General features: G+C 40.7%; 1 protein-coding gene across 8 annotated transcripts in view; it reads right to left on the reverse strand.

Moving 5' to 3' along the window:
• Nucleotides 1-2806: 2806 nt before the first annotated feature.
• Nucleotides 2807-17181, reverse strand: part of FARP1 (FERM, ARH/RhoGEF and pleckstrin domain protein 1) — a 206189-nt gene continuing 191814 nt past the window's right edge. For all 8 annotated transcript variants that reach the window (XM_069008120.1, XM_069008146.1, XM_069008156.1 and 5 more), the window contains 9 exons: nucleotides 16517-16647; nucleotides 13432-13500; nucleotides 11416-11505; nucleotides 10263-10345; nucleotides 9815-9927; nucleotides 9143-9306; nucleotides 6581-6688; nucleotides 5473-5624; nucleotides 2807-4399 (listed from right to left, as the gene is read on the reverse strand). In XM_069008120.1, the coding sequence (XP_068864221.1) occupies nucleotides 4318-4399; nucleotides 5473-5624; nucleotides 6581-6688; nucleotides 9143-9306; nucleotides 9815-9927; nucleotides 10263-10345; nucleotides 11416-11505; nucleotides 13432-13500; nucleotides 16517-16647 (992 nt within the window). In that variant the 3' untranslated portion in view covers nucleotides 2807-4317. The remainder of the gene's footprint in view (nucleotides 4400-5472; nucleotides 5625-6580; nucleotides 6689-9142; nucleotides 9307-9814; nucleotides 9928-10262; nucleotides 10346-11415; nucleotides 11506-13431; nucleotides 13501-16516; nucleotides 16648-17181) is intronic.

Raw genomic sequence — 17181 nt, forward strand, 5'->3', positions numbered from 1 at the left:
AATTGGAAGATTATCCAGAGTGCTGCTAAGCACAGGTATAATGCAAGGAGCAGGAGAATTGCAAATCGTTTTTGTAAGCTGCTGGGGAGGAGCTGAAAGTATAGCACAAATCTGCTTGCTCCTTTTAACTGTGTTTTGCAGATGTGCTGGTAACTGCACTGAGCATATGCCATGGACAAATTGTATACAATGGTTTCCTGCCACCTTTAACGCATGATTACAGAGGACCATTAAAGTGTGTGTCTTGTTTTCTGTAATGCTGCTGCCTGTTTATAACCGTGTATTTAAATTTTACTTTTGTCACTCTACACCAACATAATAAATCTCCTTGTAAACTATGTGACCTAGAAATAAAGAAGGAAAAGTTTCATGAAATGTTGCCACCTGAGTCGTCAGTGAGGAGTGGTCAGTGACATGAGATTCAGGGCCCCTCCCCTGGAGGGGATGCTCTTGTGGGCTCCTAGAGCAGTTATTGCACACGTGTCAGTAATGATATACAGAAAGTTTACAGATCAGTGTTTGGTTTTTAATGGTAGTCATCTCAGAATCTGTAGCACTTGCAGATGGCAGTGATTTAAAACCCACCTTGTAGTCTCCATCCTGCCAGCCCAGTGAAACTGATTAAATGCTCACAACAAATGACATTTGCTCACCCCCCAAGGATTGCACCTTTAACTGGTGACAAACTGTGACAGCTGCATGCCTGTAGTTGTATTTCATAACTATTTTCTGCTGCTAAAAACCATATGTGTGGCACATTGCCCATTATTTTGTCCCCTACCAGCTTTCCTGTGCCCCCAGGGCTGAGGGAGTGTCCATGTGGTGTAGCAACTGGAGTGCATCTGCCTGCACGTACATAACTGTGCTTTTGAGGGCAAAGACCATGTAATTGGTACTGTATAGAAAAAAAGAATGGGCAAAATTGGGCTTTACAGGTCTTTCTTGATCCTCTGTTTTGTTCTTGGCTGATGGAATGGTGGGCTGTTGAACCTGGTTTTGTCTCTCTTTTATCAAGATTTCTGAAATCACAGCAGGTTTTCCCCTACCTGCTGATTTGTCTTTCAGTCTGTCATTTTGGTCTGGTTTTAGCTGAATTTACAAAGGCATTAAGGTGTCAGTGTTGTTTAAATAAAATGTTCTGAAAAGAGGTAGGTTTGAGGTATATTATCAAACACGTCTTAACAGAGGTTAAATTAGACAGCAGATAAATGGTGGAGATGCTTAATCTTGTTGAAAAAAACCACAGGAGTCCAGGTGTTTCTGATCCTTTTGCCTGTGGTGCAACCTCCTATGGCAGTGAAGTCCCTGTTTTGTTTTTATTTCTTCCTTATTGGAAACTGGCAACTATTTCATGGTGAGTCATAACAATACCAGCAGTACATCTCCTGGAGTGCCCACTTTGAGGTTTTCCTGCAGCTGAGACAGGAATGTTTAGTGATGGCTCCTGACCTGGCACAGAGTGACCCTGCCTCTCTGCAGGCCGTTCTTGTCTGAACAGCCAGCAATATGATGTGAATCAGGGTTAAAAATAAGTGGTGCTATATTACAGTGCTCTAGTACATTGAGTTTTATTCACACATGGACTCCGCCTGTTTCCAAGATACAACCAAGACAGTAGATTTTACTCTCTTACCATCGCTTCATTTTTGGGTTAATCCTGGGAATAGACAACTAGAAAAATGCTGACAATTGACAGCAGTTCATGTGGTTCCATTTTAAAAAGGGATTTAAAAAATCACACTAATAGAGAAGAAAAAGAATCTTACTTTAAACCTTTCTTTTCTGTAAGAAAAATATAATACAAAAAGGTAAAAATGGTGATTAGGTAGGTACTCTGAAAGTTGCATCCACAGCCTAGCTTGGTCTCTGCTGTTAAGGATAAATATCACTGTATCTTGGTCTTTGCCTTATTTTCCAAATTCACCTTGTATGAAAATGAAACTTACTGAGAAAAGGTGTTACTTGATTTCTTTTGACGGTTCAGAATAAACTACTGAAGCAGATAACAGTTAATGATGATTGTATCCAACAAGCCCCAGGGTTCTAAATTCAATTTTGGCTGAATTAAGGGCATGGCCTTCAATATAATTTCTATTTTAAAAAAATCTTTTCACTGTTAGAGATAACAGTTCTAAAGGGAAGAGGCAGGGCCCTGTCTTCTAAGGTGTTACAGGTACTGTTTGACCACTCAGTAATAATAATTTTTGGTGGGATCAGGTCTGCAGGCTTTTACTTCATAGCAACATCAAGTGCTGTTGCTTTTTCAGCATTGTTTTTCCAGACCAGTAAGGCTGCAGCTGAGTTGTTGTTCATTTATGCTGTGTTATTTCCTCTTCTCCTCGCTACACAGATCACTGGTCACAATCCAGGTCAGTCCTGAAGCACTGGAATTGTGTTAATACAGAGGTGGGTCACAGGCTTGGAGTTGACAAGGCAGTGGAACCTGCAGCTGGGAAAATGGGCTTCAGATTTTCCTACCTATTTTCCAAGTTTGTCCTTAGCACATCTGAGGCAGAGGCAATGCTTTAGGGTAGGTATGACTATTGTGTTGGTATGGAGAGGCAGGGGCAATAGCTGAGGAAAAGAGCAACTGCAGAATGCTACCTGTCCAGGGGGCTGAAAGTTTCCATGCAGCTGAAGGAAATACTCTGAAAAGAGTTTCCCTTTGTCAAGGTGTGCTTGGATTTGGCCATGGGGACTGCTACATGTCCTAAGGGGTTAGGAACCCATCCTCATCTTGGATGGAGGTGTATTTGAGGTCGGGGGTAATAGAAAGAAGTCTTTACTGTCTCAAAACAGGCATATGTACAATGGTATTGTGAGGTATTTTATTCCCTTTTGTTGTGAGCAAAGCTGTAAGAAGCCATTTTACACATTGCACACAGATAAGCCATTAACAAAGCGAGGAGCTGGATGAAGAAAAAGCAGGGATAGAACTTCCCAGCTTCGTTTCCCAGACTGACCTTCAGGCCCCCTCTGCTTAGCACCGTGCTTCCTCCAAGGCATGTAATGGTGAGGGGCGTTACCAGCACATCAAACTTCTGCTAATGGAAGTTTTACATCACCCTGGTAACAGTGTTTCTTAAAAAGTGAGCAAAGGCATCAAGCCTTGTAGATACAGTGCTGCCAATCTTCTCAGTGCACCACCAGCTTATCCAAAATGGAGTGGCAGCTGCTGTTAAAGCCAGGCATACAAAATAGGTAATTTGGCTGCAGGTTGTGTAAGTCGCTCTCTGCCTGAGCCCCGGGGAAGAGAGGGAGAGACTGAAATTCCAACAATAAACTGGAAGTCAATTTGGGATGTGTAGCAAGCAGGATGAAAACTTGGGGCTTCAGTAGTACCCCCAGTACTAAAGCTTAGAGCAATTTAGTTACCAAAACATTACAAATGAATCACAAATAGCTGCGGTTCTTGTAGCATACAGGTTTTTTTTCAAGTTCGTAAAACAAAGAGCAGAATGTCACCACAGCCTTTAATTTCTTCTTGTACATACCATTCACAGTACATTAACAGCCCAAATAATATTGCACTGGATTATTTTAAAGATTTTTTGTCTTCCAAGTAGTACTCACTTTTCAAAGCCAACAGATGAACAATTTGGTCAACTTGCACCAAGAAAATGGTTAGGTAAGAACCCTATACTTTATTTATACCACATGGATTTGTAACCCCAAAGGGAAATGAGAATGAGCTGTAAACTGTTTCCTTGTTAAACATAGAAAATTAGTAAATTGTTGCTGAGTAAATGTAGAAAGACTGAGAAAAAAAGCATGAAATCTGAAAGTTATCTCATTCCTGTTAGACTGCTTGCTGTATATATAATTATATTCTATATTGTGAAAATCCATCTACATTTAAAAGCCCAGCAGTCTACAGATTAACATGGTAAAAAAAAATAATATACTTTTATGAAAAGAGAAGAAAATAGTGTTTGCCTCAGAGGAGAAATTTTTCAGATTTCAGTCATCTGGGAGTTTTTTTAGGTGCAATCTTTTGAGGCAACAAAATGTCTTTTGGCATTTGGCACTCTAATAAGGACAATATTTTAATACTGGCACAAGCTAAAAACAGCACAGAATGACAAAATACAAGACATGAAACAAACCGCAGCCACTGGGATGATGGTAAGCTAGTTTGTATATACGGAGAACTTAAACAGTTTTGCTGAGGAATTGTGAAAGATTCTGCAAAACCATACTTATTCTCTTCTTTTATCAAAGTGTAAGTTTTCTTGAACTTGGAGGGAGAAAAAGTTTCAAATGTCCTCTAGAAAATCAGCAGCTGCTGGACAATCAACACAACGGCTTGTTTAGCTGTCAATAGGCGTGAGGCTCTTTGTGACTCAGAGCTCGAGTGCGTGAGGCAGAGCTGGTGGCACTTCGGATCACTTCCATCCATCTGTGAGGAGGCACGAGGAGAGGCACAAACAAAAGAAAGGTCAGTTCCCAGGGGAGGATTTCTTGACAGATATGGTCTGTGCTATTGGTTGTACAGTTTGATTTTCAGTGCCTGTGGGAGCATCTTCCTACTTCACCCCTAAGTCTATGTGAAGTCAAGAGGATCCACACAATTGCCATGACTGTAAGGAGGTTTAGAGAGAACAGACAGCAGGTATGGGACCCAAAACTCGTGAAGTTAGTAGTAGTTTTACTTGCTCTGCAGACACCAAATACCTTTTTTCTGAGTTGTCCAAGCAATGAGCAATTGAGACCAATCATTGTTAATTTGAGAGCAAAAAAATGTACTTTAGCTGCAATTTCTACTTATTTTTCCTAGAACTGATAATGGCATTTTGTGTTTTTATTTTATCATCACTTTCCCACAATCTGCCTTGTTTATAGGTTTAGACTGACATGGCTAAAAGTTAAGAATAGCTTTCTTTGACAAAGATGTCATGATTTTTGACATGCTCATGCCTCATATAAAAGGACTAAGTTAGTTCCATGTATGAACAATCACAAACCACAAATTAGGAGGAGTAGTGCCTTTCCCCCAGCTCTCCATGTATCTGATGTTCAGTGGGAAGTGTAAAAATTACATGGTGAAGTGGCATAAATATGTAGCAGGAACAGCTGCTTCTATAAAAACTGGTATATTATTTCAGGTGTGGATTTTCCATGCAGTTGTACTAGAGGAAGCAAAGTTATTCTGAAGAGCTACTGAGATGTCCTGTGATCTGTTCACATGCTTCCTGAAGTCTGAGATATGGAGCTCCCCATACAGCCAGCCTCATCAATTTTGATTGGATAATTCCAGGTTTTGCCGTAATTACTATTACTGCTTCCATATCATCAAAACCAATCATTTGATTTTAGCGGTATCAGGTTTAAAATTTCTTCTATAATTTTAAAGGTTCTTTCTCCAGTTGTGCTGTATTACTGAACCAATTTATTAAACTTTGCATCTACTCACCTTTGGAAGAGTGCTCCTGGAACTTAACAAAAAATTTCTCTCACAGAAAACAAACTTACCTTTCAAAGGTGTATTCACTTTCAGCCCTGAAGTAGTACACATGGGATTTGAAATGTAGCTTGAACACATAATCTTTGTGAATGTTTTCAGATTCAGAAGGAAGGGTAAGTGAATAGCCCAATAAAGGAAGGCTGGCTAAAGGATGATTGTCCTGAAAAGATACGATGGAAAGTGCTGTGAGATCAAATGCCCTTAAGTAAAGCGAGCACATAAGTAAATGGAAGGCAGACACACACTCATTTAAAGGTCACTGCCTTTCTACATGTGCAGAAGAACAGCAGATTTATACAACTGCAGTAAAATTAATTGTCTGGTACTTTCAGTTGGTCATCATTATAGACCCTTTGCATAAGGATCTGCTGCAGGCTAATCCTATCAGTACTCCCTTGAAGGAAAGCTGGCTGATATCTTGGAGTTTCACTACTTTCAAACTGATGAACATAAGGCTCCATCATTTGCCACTGGCAGGGCACCACACAGGTTCATCCTTGGCTTGCAAACACCTACTCCTTTAGAGGTGTGCTGGCCACCTGGCAGGTTCACTGCTAAAGTCCTTTTACTGCATGGCAAATGATTTCTTCAGCCCTCTTATGTGTAGAATATCCTCCAATTCCTCCTTTAATCATTAAGGATTTCTATAACATGAAAGCACAATGTAGCAACTCAAGTTACTTTGTGCTTGTGCCCTGCTCAAACAGATTGAAAAGTCCAGCAGATTCTAGACAGAAATCCCAGATGTTTGCTCACGTGGACTAAATCAGTGACTGCTGTTCTCTCTTGTTTGGCTTAAGTGTCAGTAATGGTAAACAAAATTTTTAAGTCACTTTTAAGTTTTTAATTGTAATGATCTTAGAATTTTCTCTTGCACAAAGCCTGGTTTAAACTTGCACCGCAGCTTCTGAGCAGTGGTGAGCTCTGCTGTGCTTTCAAGAGTGATCTGTACTGTGATGGTTGAAAGCTTCAGGAAAGAACTGACCCAAGAGCAGAGTGAGAACAAGCCCTGCTCTGTGTGCCAGTGGCAGTGAAGGCTGTGTGTGGAGCTGTCCCTCTTTGGAAAAGAACCTCATACTGTCTTCTCCAGCCACTCACACTTGCCCAGTTGGTTACCTGGTGCGATTTATAGAAGAACATGCAGAAGTTGGTGAACACCACCCAAAGCTTCTGCCACCCATTGCTGTTTTTGAATTTTCTTAGGAGATTTCCAGACAGCTGGTTCTGAAACAGATCAAAAGCAGCCAAGTAAAACAGTGAAAAGTACCTGAAGCTTAATTATTGTAAGAAAAATAATTTGCTTTTATCTGGTTTTATGTGACCTGGTTGTACATGAAAATGCTTCAATTGAATGGACGTACTTTTCTTCTGCATTTTTCTATTGCTGAGTAGTACTTTATGTAATGTATTTTTTTGTTTGCAGCTGGGTACTTCTGAAAACTCAATGCTACTACACTAATAATTTTATCCATGGAGGTGGCTTTCAGCAATATATTACTAAATTTCAGTCTTGTTAATCCTACTCTGTTCTTTTAGAATGATACGTGAATAGAATGGAAACAGAAAGTCTGACATGAATTTGTGATGTAAGGAAAATTATGACATACTTTAGAATTGCACATAGAGACTGTGGTCTCTGTAACCAGAGAGCTCACATGGTACTTTTCAAAGATTTCAAAAACAAGGACTGTTAACCTTATTTTTAGCTGGATTTTGGATAGTTTAACAAAAAGGAGGAGAAAGCCATAACCAAGTACATGTATTTAATGGCTGGTTGAAGAAACTGCTCTTCGCATAGTGAAGATGGAAAGCACAGCATCATTGTTCCTTGCAAATGAATGGGAGTTCTCAGTGAATTATTAATGACTTCCCATTCCTTGTTGACTGTGAGGGCTCTTGCCTCAATCACAACAGCTGTTTACATCATTCTCTTTATCTAATACAGAAGCTAATAACTTAATCTGTAAAGCTTAATAGTCAAAATCTGGGGGTCCTGGTGTAGCTACTACAAATGAAGTATTCTTAAAAAGTTCTGTTTTCACCAGCCTTGGATATGCATTAAAGCCTTTCCTTTAAATCATCCTATTCTCTAATTTCTGGCCTACTGCCTCCTTGCTCTAAGTTACAGGTGTACTCCTTAATTTTCTGTTACCTCATTACTCTGGAGGATATCATAAAAGGACAGGCTTTGCATTCGGTACCAGCAGACATATGAAATGGAAACAGGCCGCTGATCACTGATCAGTCCAGCAGGTAGGGAGGAACAGTCACTGACAGAGAGAGGATCTTCTACCACGAGAGAGACAGAAAGGAGGGAGAGACACAAAGAAAATAAACGACAATGCTGAAGTGAGAGTCACCAACAGAATGACGTGAGCATGAGTGGGACCTGCCACGCATGGAGCAGCAGTGGAGCTGAATATGTTTTCACAGAACAACGCATGGCTCCAGGGTGTGCTTGGTCTCCGCTGCTTTGCGTTCATTTGAGGCACAGGGAAGGAACAAAAATGAGCAACAATGAGCACTGATCTCAGACTTAAGTTAGATTTGCCTAACTGAATGTTTTAATCATTAGAATGAGTCACTGGTGTAAGTTTTATATCTATTTGTAATAAGCCCTCTGCTTTAGGGAAAAATACGAGACGTTGTCCTGTGCTGAACTATTCCTCCCTTGCAGGATATAGGGTATAAAGAGTATAAAGAGCAGAAAATCCCACCTACGTGGGACTGAAATGAGGCTCTACAGTCAGCATTTTAGTACAGAATAATCTTGTCATATTTCAGCAACAAACTCACCTCCTGTTAAAAACAGAGGCAGTTACACAAACTGTGAATATGTTTTTCCTTGCATCACTATGTTCTGCATCAGTGCATCTTCTCTAGAGCAATGTCTGAGGGCTGCCACTTGAGTGCAAATCCACTCAGCTTTACGATTCCTTTTTCCATTTTCATATAGCATAAATTTCCATTTGATGAGGGCTGTGATAAAGTACGCAGAGCTCCTGGGATTCTCTTGGGTGAAGGAAGAACACCTCAGCAGGCTTACCACCTCATTGTAAAACCTACACTGGGCTAGGAGTCTTTAATTTCAATCTTTGAAAAGACAATGTCTGCACCTCGGCTGTTGCATACAGAATTAACGAATGTGGATCAAATTGGCTTAGCTGTGATCAGAGGGGTAAGAAACGGGGTTTGTTTTGAGGTGGAAAATGCAAATAAAGAAAAAGCAGATGAGACTGAGCAATGAGACAAGGTTCCAGAAAAGATGGCTAGGTAAAGAAATAAGTTAGTAATACACATAATTAAAACTCTGGCTGCAGCAGCTAAAGACAATATCCTTTCCGCTCAAGCAATGACTTAATGCCTCTGTAACTGAAAGAATTAAGACAGTTTGAACTGCTTTACATTTTAAAGGGCATCAGCTTTTTTTCTAGACAGTTGCTTCTATGAAAATTACTGCTCTAACTGTACAGAGGTGCACTACAGGAGCAGATACGTGCTTCTTGAGTGATGGTTTATGCCATCATTTGAGGATATGGGAGGCGGTTTAATAAGCGTGCCTGAAACTTCCCCAGAAGGAGACAAGGGAACAATGCACTTGTTAAGGAGGAGCAAAAAGGAAATTGTCATTCAAAAGCGAGCCTGGAGCTGCAGTTCAGGTTGTTCTGAGGCAGATACCTCCACAGCAACACTAAAGTCGATCATTGAAACACTGGTATTTCTGTGCCAGCAGACGTGCACCGTAGTGTTGCCACGGTGTGGTGACTGACGTTCGAGTGAGGTGCGGGATGCACTGAGGTCGTCCTCAGATTCCTGGTCTACAGTAGTTTCATCAGGAGACTCTATGAAATGCAGGGAAAAAGCATCTTTCTTCCTCTATGCAACAACATATATAATTGGAAAAATTAAACAATCCATTCTGTGCACAGTATTGTGAACTAATTTTAAAACACCATTTTAGAAATAATTTTGTGCAGACTTTAAATAGATTATTATATTTTATATAATTATTTTACGTGTTTCTGCAAATGTTAGAATTAAAGACTAACTACCATGCTTTGTTGGTGTTTTTAATACCTTCCAAGGACAGGCACTGCCCAAATTGCGTTAAATAGTTCCTGGAATCATTATGCTTAAGTCACTTCTCTATTCAATGAAACTTTCTGCTAACATCAACAAGAACATTAAAATGGCACATATATCAATATATCTATACATATATATGTATATAAATCCACTTCCAATGTATCAGTTTGACCTATGACCAGCAGTTCTCACCACTTTGCTTAGAAGCAACCACCAATCATATTGACAAAAGTGAATAAACCCTATTCTCTGGCGTTTACTTACTATTATCAGGTGGGCTGCTTGCCAGTAACTCTGGGGCAGGGCCACTGCTTTTCTCTGCCAGGTCTATTGCCATCTGGATGTCCTCAGTCCATTTGTCCATTTCAGCACGGGTACTAACAATGAAAATTCAGGTTTTATTCACTTTCATACAGGCTGAAAGCAAATTCTAAGAAATAGACACAAGACGAGCTTACTTCTGAAATAAATAAATTCAGACACAAGATGCTACTTTTTTTTCCCTGATAGCTTAGTTTTGGTTCCAGCTTGCACAATTGTAACTCTCTTGTGTCACATCCACTTTTTTCTTAACAAGTGGCTTTCACAAAAGAATATACTTTTGAGGAGATTGTTTTAGGAGCAAATACAAACAAAATGATGCCTCTCTGTCCCACTGTGATAGCTGCAGAGAAATACAATGCACATGTGGACTTTGTCTCCAGTGAATTACCTTGCAGCAACAACGATGGACTGGTGTTGACCTCGTAGTGTCAGACAGTGAGGAACTCCCCATTCCTCCTCACTTTCTTCCATCTGAGAGATAAAAAGCCAAATGCAGTCAGATTGCAGGAAGCACATATTTATTAAGGTGAAACAGTGAACTGAATGAGCTCCTACCATTGGGGAAAAGAAAACTAGGAGAAATGCTCACAAACAAATTTGAGCTAGGTATTGAGGAAAAAAACAGTGCCTTGCATGCTGGAAGAATAGTAAGTTCTGCAATAACCTCTTAAACCAAAAGCATGGCTTTGTCTGCCTTGTGTCAAAGAAAATAGTGGTATTTTTATCAGAAGAGTGATTTATTGTACAAAAGGATGCGTTAAAGGGCTGGGAGTGCTCTGGAAACTGCAGCACAGCAGAGTTCTGTTGTGAGCAAGTCCAGGCCAAATGGCCATCAAGAACTGAGCAGATGCCTTGAAACACTAGATAAAACTTGAAACCTTGCAAGTGTTTAGAGAAAATCAGTTACTGTGGTAGTGACTACTGAACTCAATTCTCAGGACAACTGTATAGAATAGATACAAACCAGTGAGAAGTTCCATTGAAAGTAATGGAGGGAATGAAAGTGTTTTGAAATCAGCAAAAATCTTTTTGAAACAATGCAAGAAGAGGTAAATAGGTGCTTTTGGCTTGAACTGGCTGTTTTCCAGAAGAATTGCAATAAGAGCTCCAAATGACATTTTGCTGCCAGATTCCCACTACTTTGGCTCTAAGATACAGAGCTGGAAACATTAGGAAATGCTTTTTTATAGAAATTAGATTGTCACTACTGTTTACTTGTCTTGTATGTCTATAGTGAATTGGTGATGAATTACTTGTAAGAATCATGGTCAAATTAATGGTTGAAAAAAATTCAAGAACCCATCTCCAGGGAAGTTTGCATTGTGAGGGAGCAGCCCTCAGAAATGCCTTTTCCCCCTGACTTTTGCTATGTGATCACCTCTGTGCAGAAGGCTGCAGGAACAGATGCTGAACCCAAGACAGAATCAGAGAACACCCCCCACTGCTGCTGTTTTCAGCCCAACAGAAATTCATCAAGCAATTAAGGTGGGACCACAAATGGCCACTTAAGCACAAATCCCTTAAGTTCTCACAATACTTACTGTCATGCCATACAGTGGAAGATGCCCATGGACTTTAAACTGGTTGGATGCTGTCAGTCCTCTACTTGTGTACAACAAGATATCATTGAACTAAAAAGCAAGAATAAGCATCATTAGAATGATGTTGGTTGGCATGTATGTATGTGAAAAAAAAAATCAGAATGGTGAATACAGAATGGTGAAAGCAATCCTAATGCATAAATCCAAAATAATAGCTTCCATGACATTCCACTACATAATGTTAGTACCTGTTATCTTCCCTGCCTTCCTTTCCGGCTAGTTTTAGGTATGTTTCCATAATTTTTCACTGGGTATTTTCCAATGCCTTCTAATATTCCCTTTGTGATGTCTGGGTCAGAACTATCAAGCCTCAACAGCAGTGAAACAGAGTGGTACATTTCACACTCTGCTGCACTTTGAAGCTACAGAGGGTGTATGTTTCACCAATATTTACTCCTGCTTTGAGTGAAAAGATAAGAAAATGTGCCCAAGAGGTGTGTCCAACTCAGCCCTTATAAACAGAGTGGCTGTCTTTTACTCCCCCTATTCAGAAGGAAGCTGGGAGACCTGTTCTAAGGTAGATGGTTTAAGCTAAAAATACCAAGACTGAGAATCTCAATTTGTAGAGCTTTCTGCAGGTAACAACAGTTGTCTGAAGCATGTCAAATGACCGCCTGCATTTTGCTGCCATAAAATAAACAGAGTATTTTCACTGGGCTACCTGAGTCAAAGGGTATTTTTCTCAAACCAGATGGTTAGATTAAGAAAATCACAGTCTGTGGTGTGAAACAGAACTCTCACCACAGACCTCTACAGCGCAGTAGCAGTAATTCACGAAGCTTTGTGGATCAGCCACTAGAGGGGGATTTAATTTTGCCAATGATTCCACATGTATGTGGAATCCCACCGTACTGACCTGGGATTCTACCTCCAAATAGATTCCAGTGCTTAAGACAGATAAAAGATTTCTTTGATAGTGCGAGCAACTGACTTGAGAGTCTAGTCTCAGATTTTTAATGTTTTATACAGGTATAATACCAAGGCATCATCTAGTATCTGTTGGTATGCAAGAAAATATGCACTGTATTCATTAGGCTTCCTCTTCAGTGCCTTTAAAGGCAGAGGATAATCCTACCCAGGTAGACTTATCGGGTTATATCTTTGGCCCATTTGAAAGATTAAATGTCAAACACCTTGTAAAAACTACCACACTCACAAGCTTTTCTACACAGCCACTGCCTTCACCTTTTGCACATAAGAAGCCAAGGAAGCATTTTTCTGCCACAGTGCCCTGATTCTTCAGTGTTTTGTGCACTAAAAAAATTTGTGCACTCATTGGGCATCCCAGGGCCCCAGCACCAAGTGCACAGCAGCAGTAAGATGGGGAGCTTGGGAACAAATCAGCTGGCTGGGAAGAAAAGAGAGGGGGAACTATTCAGTGGACTCCTGTGGATCAGAGACAGAGTGGGATCACTGTCATGTGAAAGTGGTGGGAGGAGACAAACTTTTCTAGTTCAGAAGCCACAAAATGTATCTCCAAGTACAGGCAGGTCCATCAACATGCTGGGCACTCATGCTGAAACTGAAGGGTTTATGGAAAAATTTGGTCCTGTAACTTGTTCTGAGAGCATTATGAGAATTACTGTTCATATCACCAGGAGTCACTCTTTATCTTCTTTCCTGAATACAATCACTATCCCTGGTGCCACTTTTCATTTTGTAATGACTCTGCTCTTATTTAAAACAAGGTGCAAGGAGGTATTATTTTATCATTATATTCACATTGTCATATGAAAAATAGTTTTATCTTTGTAAGAAGCAGTTACAAAGAGAATATTGGATTTGAACAGAAATCTAGGTTCTTAACAACCAGCTGCACGGGTGATGTACTTGTTAATTTAAATAAGGCTGTCTAAAAATACTTACTGTAATTCAAAATTCAAGTCTAACAGTTATGTCTAGTAGATGGTTAGAGTTATATTTCACTGTATAAAGAAAAATTGTCTTCTTGCTTACCAGAAAGAACATCCGTTGCTGTAAACCTTTTCCAGACAACTTACTAAGACTGCCCAGTCTAATAAACTCCTGTGGGAAACAAACACAAAACAAAAATGTATCTCCTGCAAAAATGATGATTTTTTAAGTATGTAAACAGAAATATGACGATCATACAAATGACTTGACAATCAGTTACCAAGACTTTTAATTTTATTAAATATGTTATAAATCTAGTTTAAAGGATAATTCCATTTGTAACTGTCTTTAGGATAAACTCCTTTCATTCATTTTAAGAAAATTCAGCTAAGCAAAATTATCTTTACCTGACATTAATTCCTTCAGACAGCTCCCTCTTTCGTCAGTTTTTAATGAGTATTTTTCACAGCACAAATGACATAAAAACTATTGATATATATGTTCTTGGTTAGCCACTGGTAATCTTCTGTGGTGCATATGGCATACAATGCCCTCATTCACTGCAATGTTACACCAGCTACACAACATCACCATGAGCAGCAGACAAAGAAAGACATTTGTCTGGCAGTGTGGGTTATCCCAGCACGATCCATGTCATATAATACAGCACATTAATTCAGACCATAGTGTTTAAGAATGTTTAGGGATGGAAATAGAGGAAAAGTAGCACATCTGAAACTTTCATAAAGCTGGATTTCCTGGGCTTACTGTGAACCATGTAGTAACTCACCCTTATATTTCTCTGAAATCCATGAAAATACCATTTTTCATATCATTTTCCTCCCTCCAACTTCTGCTAAGAGGTTTATATTTATTTATTACAGTCTTTCTAAGGTCATTCTACTCCTATATAAAGCACCTAAATCACCTGCATTTAGGAATAAGCTGGCTAAGATTAACCTGTTCAGAGAACCAATCTGAACACCTTAGGCTTGCTGTGGTGTGTCCAGTGCCCCCACCTGCACTGCCTATGGGCTAAAGGGTGGAAACGTGGCTAGAGGAGGTTATCCCTATACCACAGTAGGGTCATGCTACCAGAGAGGCCACTGGAAGCTGTTGTTGGCCTCCAAGGAATATTAATCATAATCAGTACCATGTGGTACCACCTGATAGTCCCTGGCAGGCTCAACACCACCACAGCCAGGGGTGGTGACCACTCCAGAGCTGCAGGTCACTGCCACCTGCCCGTACAACCAGCCACGAGAGGTTTTCATGTCCAGCACAGGAAACAGCTCGGCAGCAGCAGACATCCTGCTCTGGGACAACCTGAAGAGGATGGGGTTACAGTGGCATTTGCTTCCCAGCCCTGCCTGCACAAGGGCAAGGATTTGAGTCAGAGCCAGAGGAGCAGCCAAAGGGCTGGAAGCAGCAACACCCTGGGCATGTGCCAGAGCGTGGTGGCCCATGCTTCTTGCCTTGGCAGGCAAACAACTTCTGCCTCCCCATCTGCCTTTTCCTTGAACTTCCTAGAACAGGAAGACTGCTCAGACTTTAAATAGATGAGGGTAGCAGAAACACCCAATGACAGCATTTAATTTCATGTGATAGAGAGATGGACAGGCTGTGAAATGTCCCGAGGGACTTGCCAAGGATGTGAACAGTTTGTGGATCACTAGAAAGAAACATGAGCTGTGGCAGCTGCTTGGAGACAGGGAAGAGGTAAAGGGAGGGAGTGGGGAACAGCCACAAATCCAGAAATACCTGTGCTCAGTACTGCCTTCCCAATGGCACATCAACTTCAAACCTGGCCGCACGTTCTGGTTTTGGGTATTACACACAAAAGTCAAGGGGGTGGGGAGGAAACTACTTCAGCAATAGACAACTCTCAAGTTTGCACACACAGATACATTCTCCTAGGAAAATAAAAAAGGCTACAAATATTACACAGTGGCTTCATTTCTTCTGAAATGAGCCTTTGCTTTTAAAAAAGCATGGTAAGTAAGAAAGAGATGTTGGTAATCTTATACCACAATTGAAAGTGTTTATTTAAGGCAACACTGTCTCAAAAATTATTGCCTAATGTTACATGTAGACTGAAGAGACTGCTCCTCCCCAGGGCCATGAGTTTCAAAGCAAGGCACGGTGAAAGGGCTGAAGGTCCCCCAGCACAAATACCTTACTTGCCTTTAATCTGTCAAGCTCTAGCATCGAGGGCTGGGAAAAGAAAATAAGGGCAGCATAAAATGTGCAACTGCTCAAGTTCTGAATGCTGTGATAAACACTCCATTTTTATTGCCTCTATTGTAAAAGATATTTGAAATTGCCTAAAACTGTCCAAATCTATACAAAAGACAGAGCTTAAAGAATCAGTAAAAAGGTAATAAAGAGGATTGCCTTTCCTGCTTTAAAGGTGCTGTTTTCTATGGTGTGCTGGTTTCAGCTGGGGTAGAGTTAGTTTCTTCACCATGGCTGCTATGGGGCTGTGTCTTGGATTTGTGCTGGGCACAAGTAGCTGAACACAGGGTTGGTAATAAAGAGATGTTTTTGTTATTGCTAAGCTGGGCTTACACAGAGCCAAGGCCTTTTCTGCTTTTCCTACTGCCACGCTGGTGAGGAAGTTGGAGGTTCATGGGAGGTTGGGAGGAGACACAGGCAGGACAGGTGACCCCAAATGACCAAAGGGATATTCCAGACCAGATGACATCATGCTCAGTATGTAAAGTGGGGGAAGAAGAAGGAGAAGGGAGACATTTGGAGTGATGGCATATCAACTCCCCATTATTACACATGATGGGGCCCTGCTCTCCTGGAGGTGGCTGAACACCTGCCTGCCTATGGGAAGTAGTGAATTAATTCCTTGTTTTGCTTTGCTTGTGTGTGTGGCTTCTGCTTTCCCTATTAAACTGTCCTTATCTCAACCCACGAGTGCTCTTGCTTTTACCCTTCCGATTCTCTCCCTGGTCCTGCTGTTGGGGCAGTGAGCAAGCAGCTGTGTGGGTCTTGGCTGCTGGCTGGGGTTAAACCATGACATTTGGCATTATTATGTTTACATCTGACAGTTTTTAGTGACAAAAAAAGGTTTGTTTGAGGAAAGGCAGTTTCACACCTGCCCCTAATAAACAGGTTTTTAAAACATACCTAATGATTTGGAATTGTATCAAATCTTGATCCCAACTCTGTTACTTACCCTTCCTGGGATCACCAGATTGTCCATGCCTATCAAGTCTTTCTTCAGTTCATGCAGCTTCTGGAAGTTCTCCATCTTTATCATATTACCATGGAGCTGAGCCACCATTTCAGAAATCTCAGCCAAAGCAGCTAGATGGACAAATCCATAAAGTGCTTATTAAAAATTTACAAGAATGTTCAAAAAGAAATACAGCTTTTGTCGGCAGTACCCAGCTCACAAACCTCCTTGTGCTACTCTTCTCCTCTAGAGCATAAAGCTACTCAGGCAGACTAAAACCCACACAAACTCTGAACATCATCTTATACAGTGGAAGGGGTGGAGTGTTGTGATGAAGAGACAGTTTATTTTCCTAAACCAAAAGTTTGCTCTATTTTAGCCACAGGAACTTTTTAAGTACAGTAGGGTCAATCCAGAGCACTAATGCATGAATTTTCATAGAGGACTTAAATTCCTACAACTCTGATCAATCTAGGGATGCTCTTTATGCTTGAAAAAAATGCATTTTTCCCCCTGCTTGGAGCACACTGGGTCAGGTTCCTATTTGAAAACAGCAGGAAATGGCAGTGTCACTTATTGTATCATTTCAGATGGCAAACATCTTGGGGTTTGTCCTCAGTCCCATCCTCGAGAACAACCAAAGGGCTGCACATCACTGAGCCACC

The sequence above is a fragment of the Aphelocoma coerulescens genome, chromosome 1, assembly GCF_041296385.1.
Source record: "Aphelocoma coerulescens isolate FSJ_1873_10779 chromosome 1, UR_Acoe_1.0, whole genome shotgun sequence".
NCBI classification, from domain to species: domain Eukaryota; kingdom Metazoa; phylum Chordata; class Aves; order Passeriformes; family Corvidae; genus Aphelocoma; species Aphelocoma coerulescens.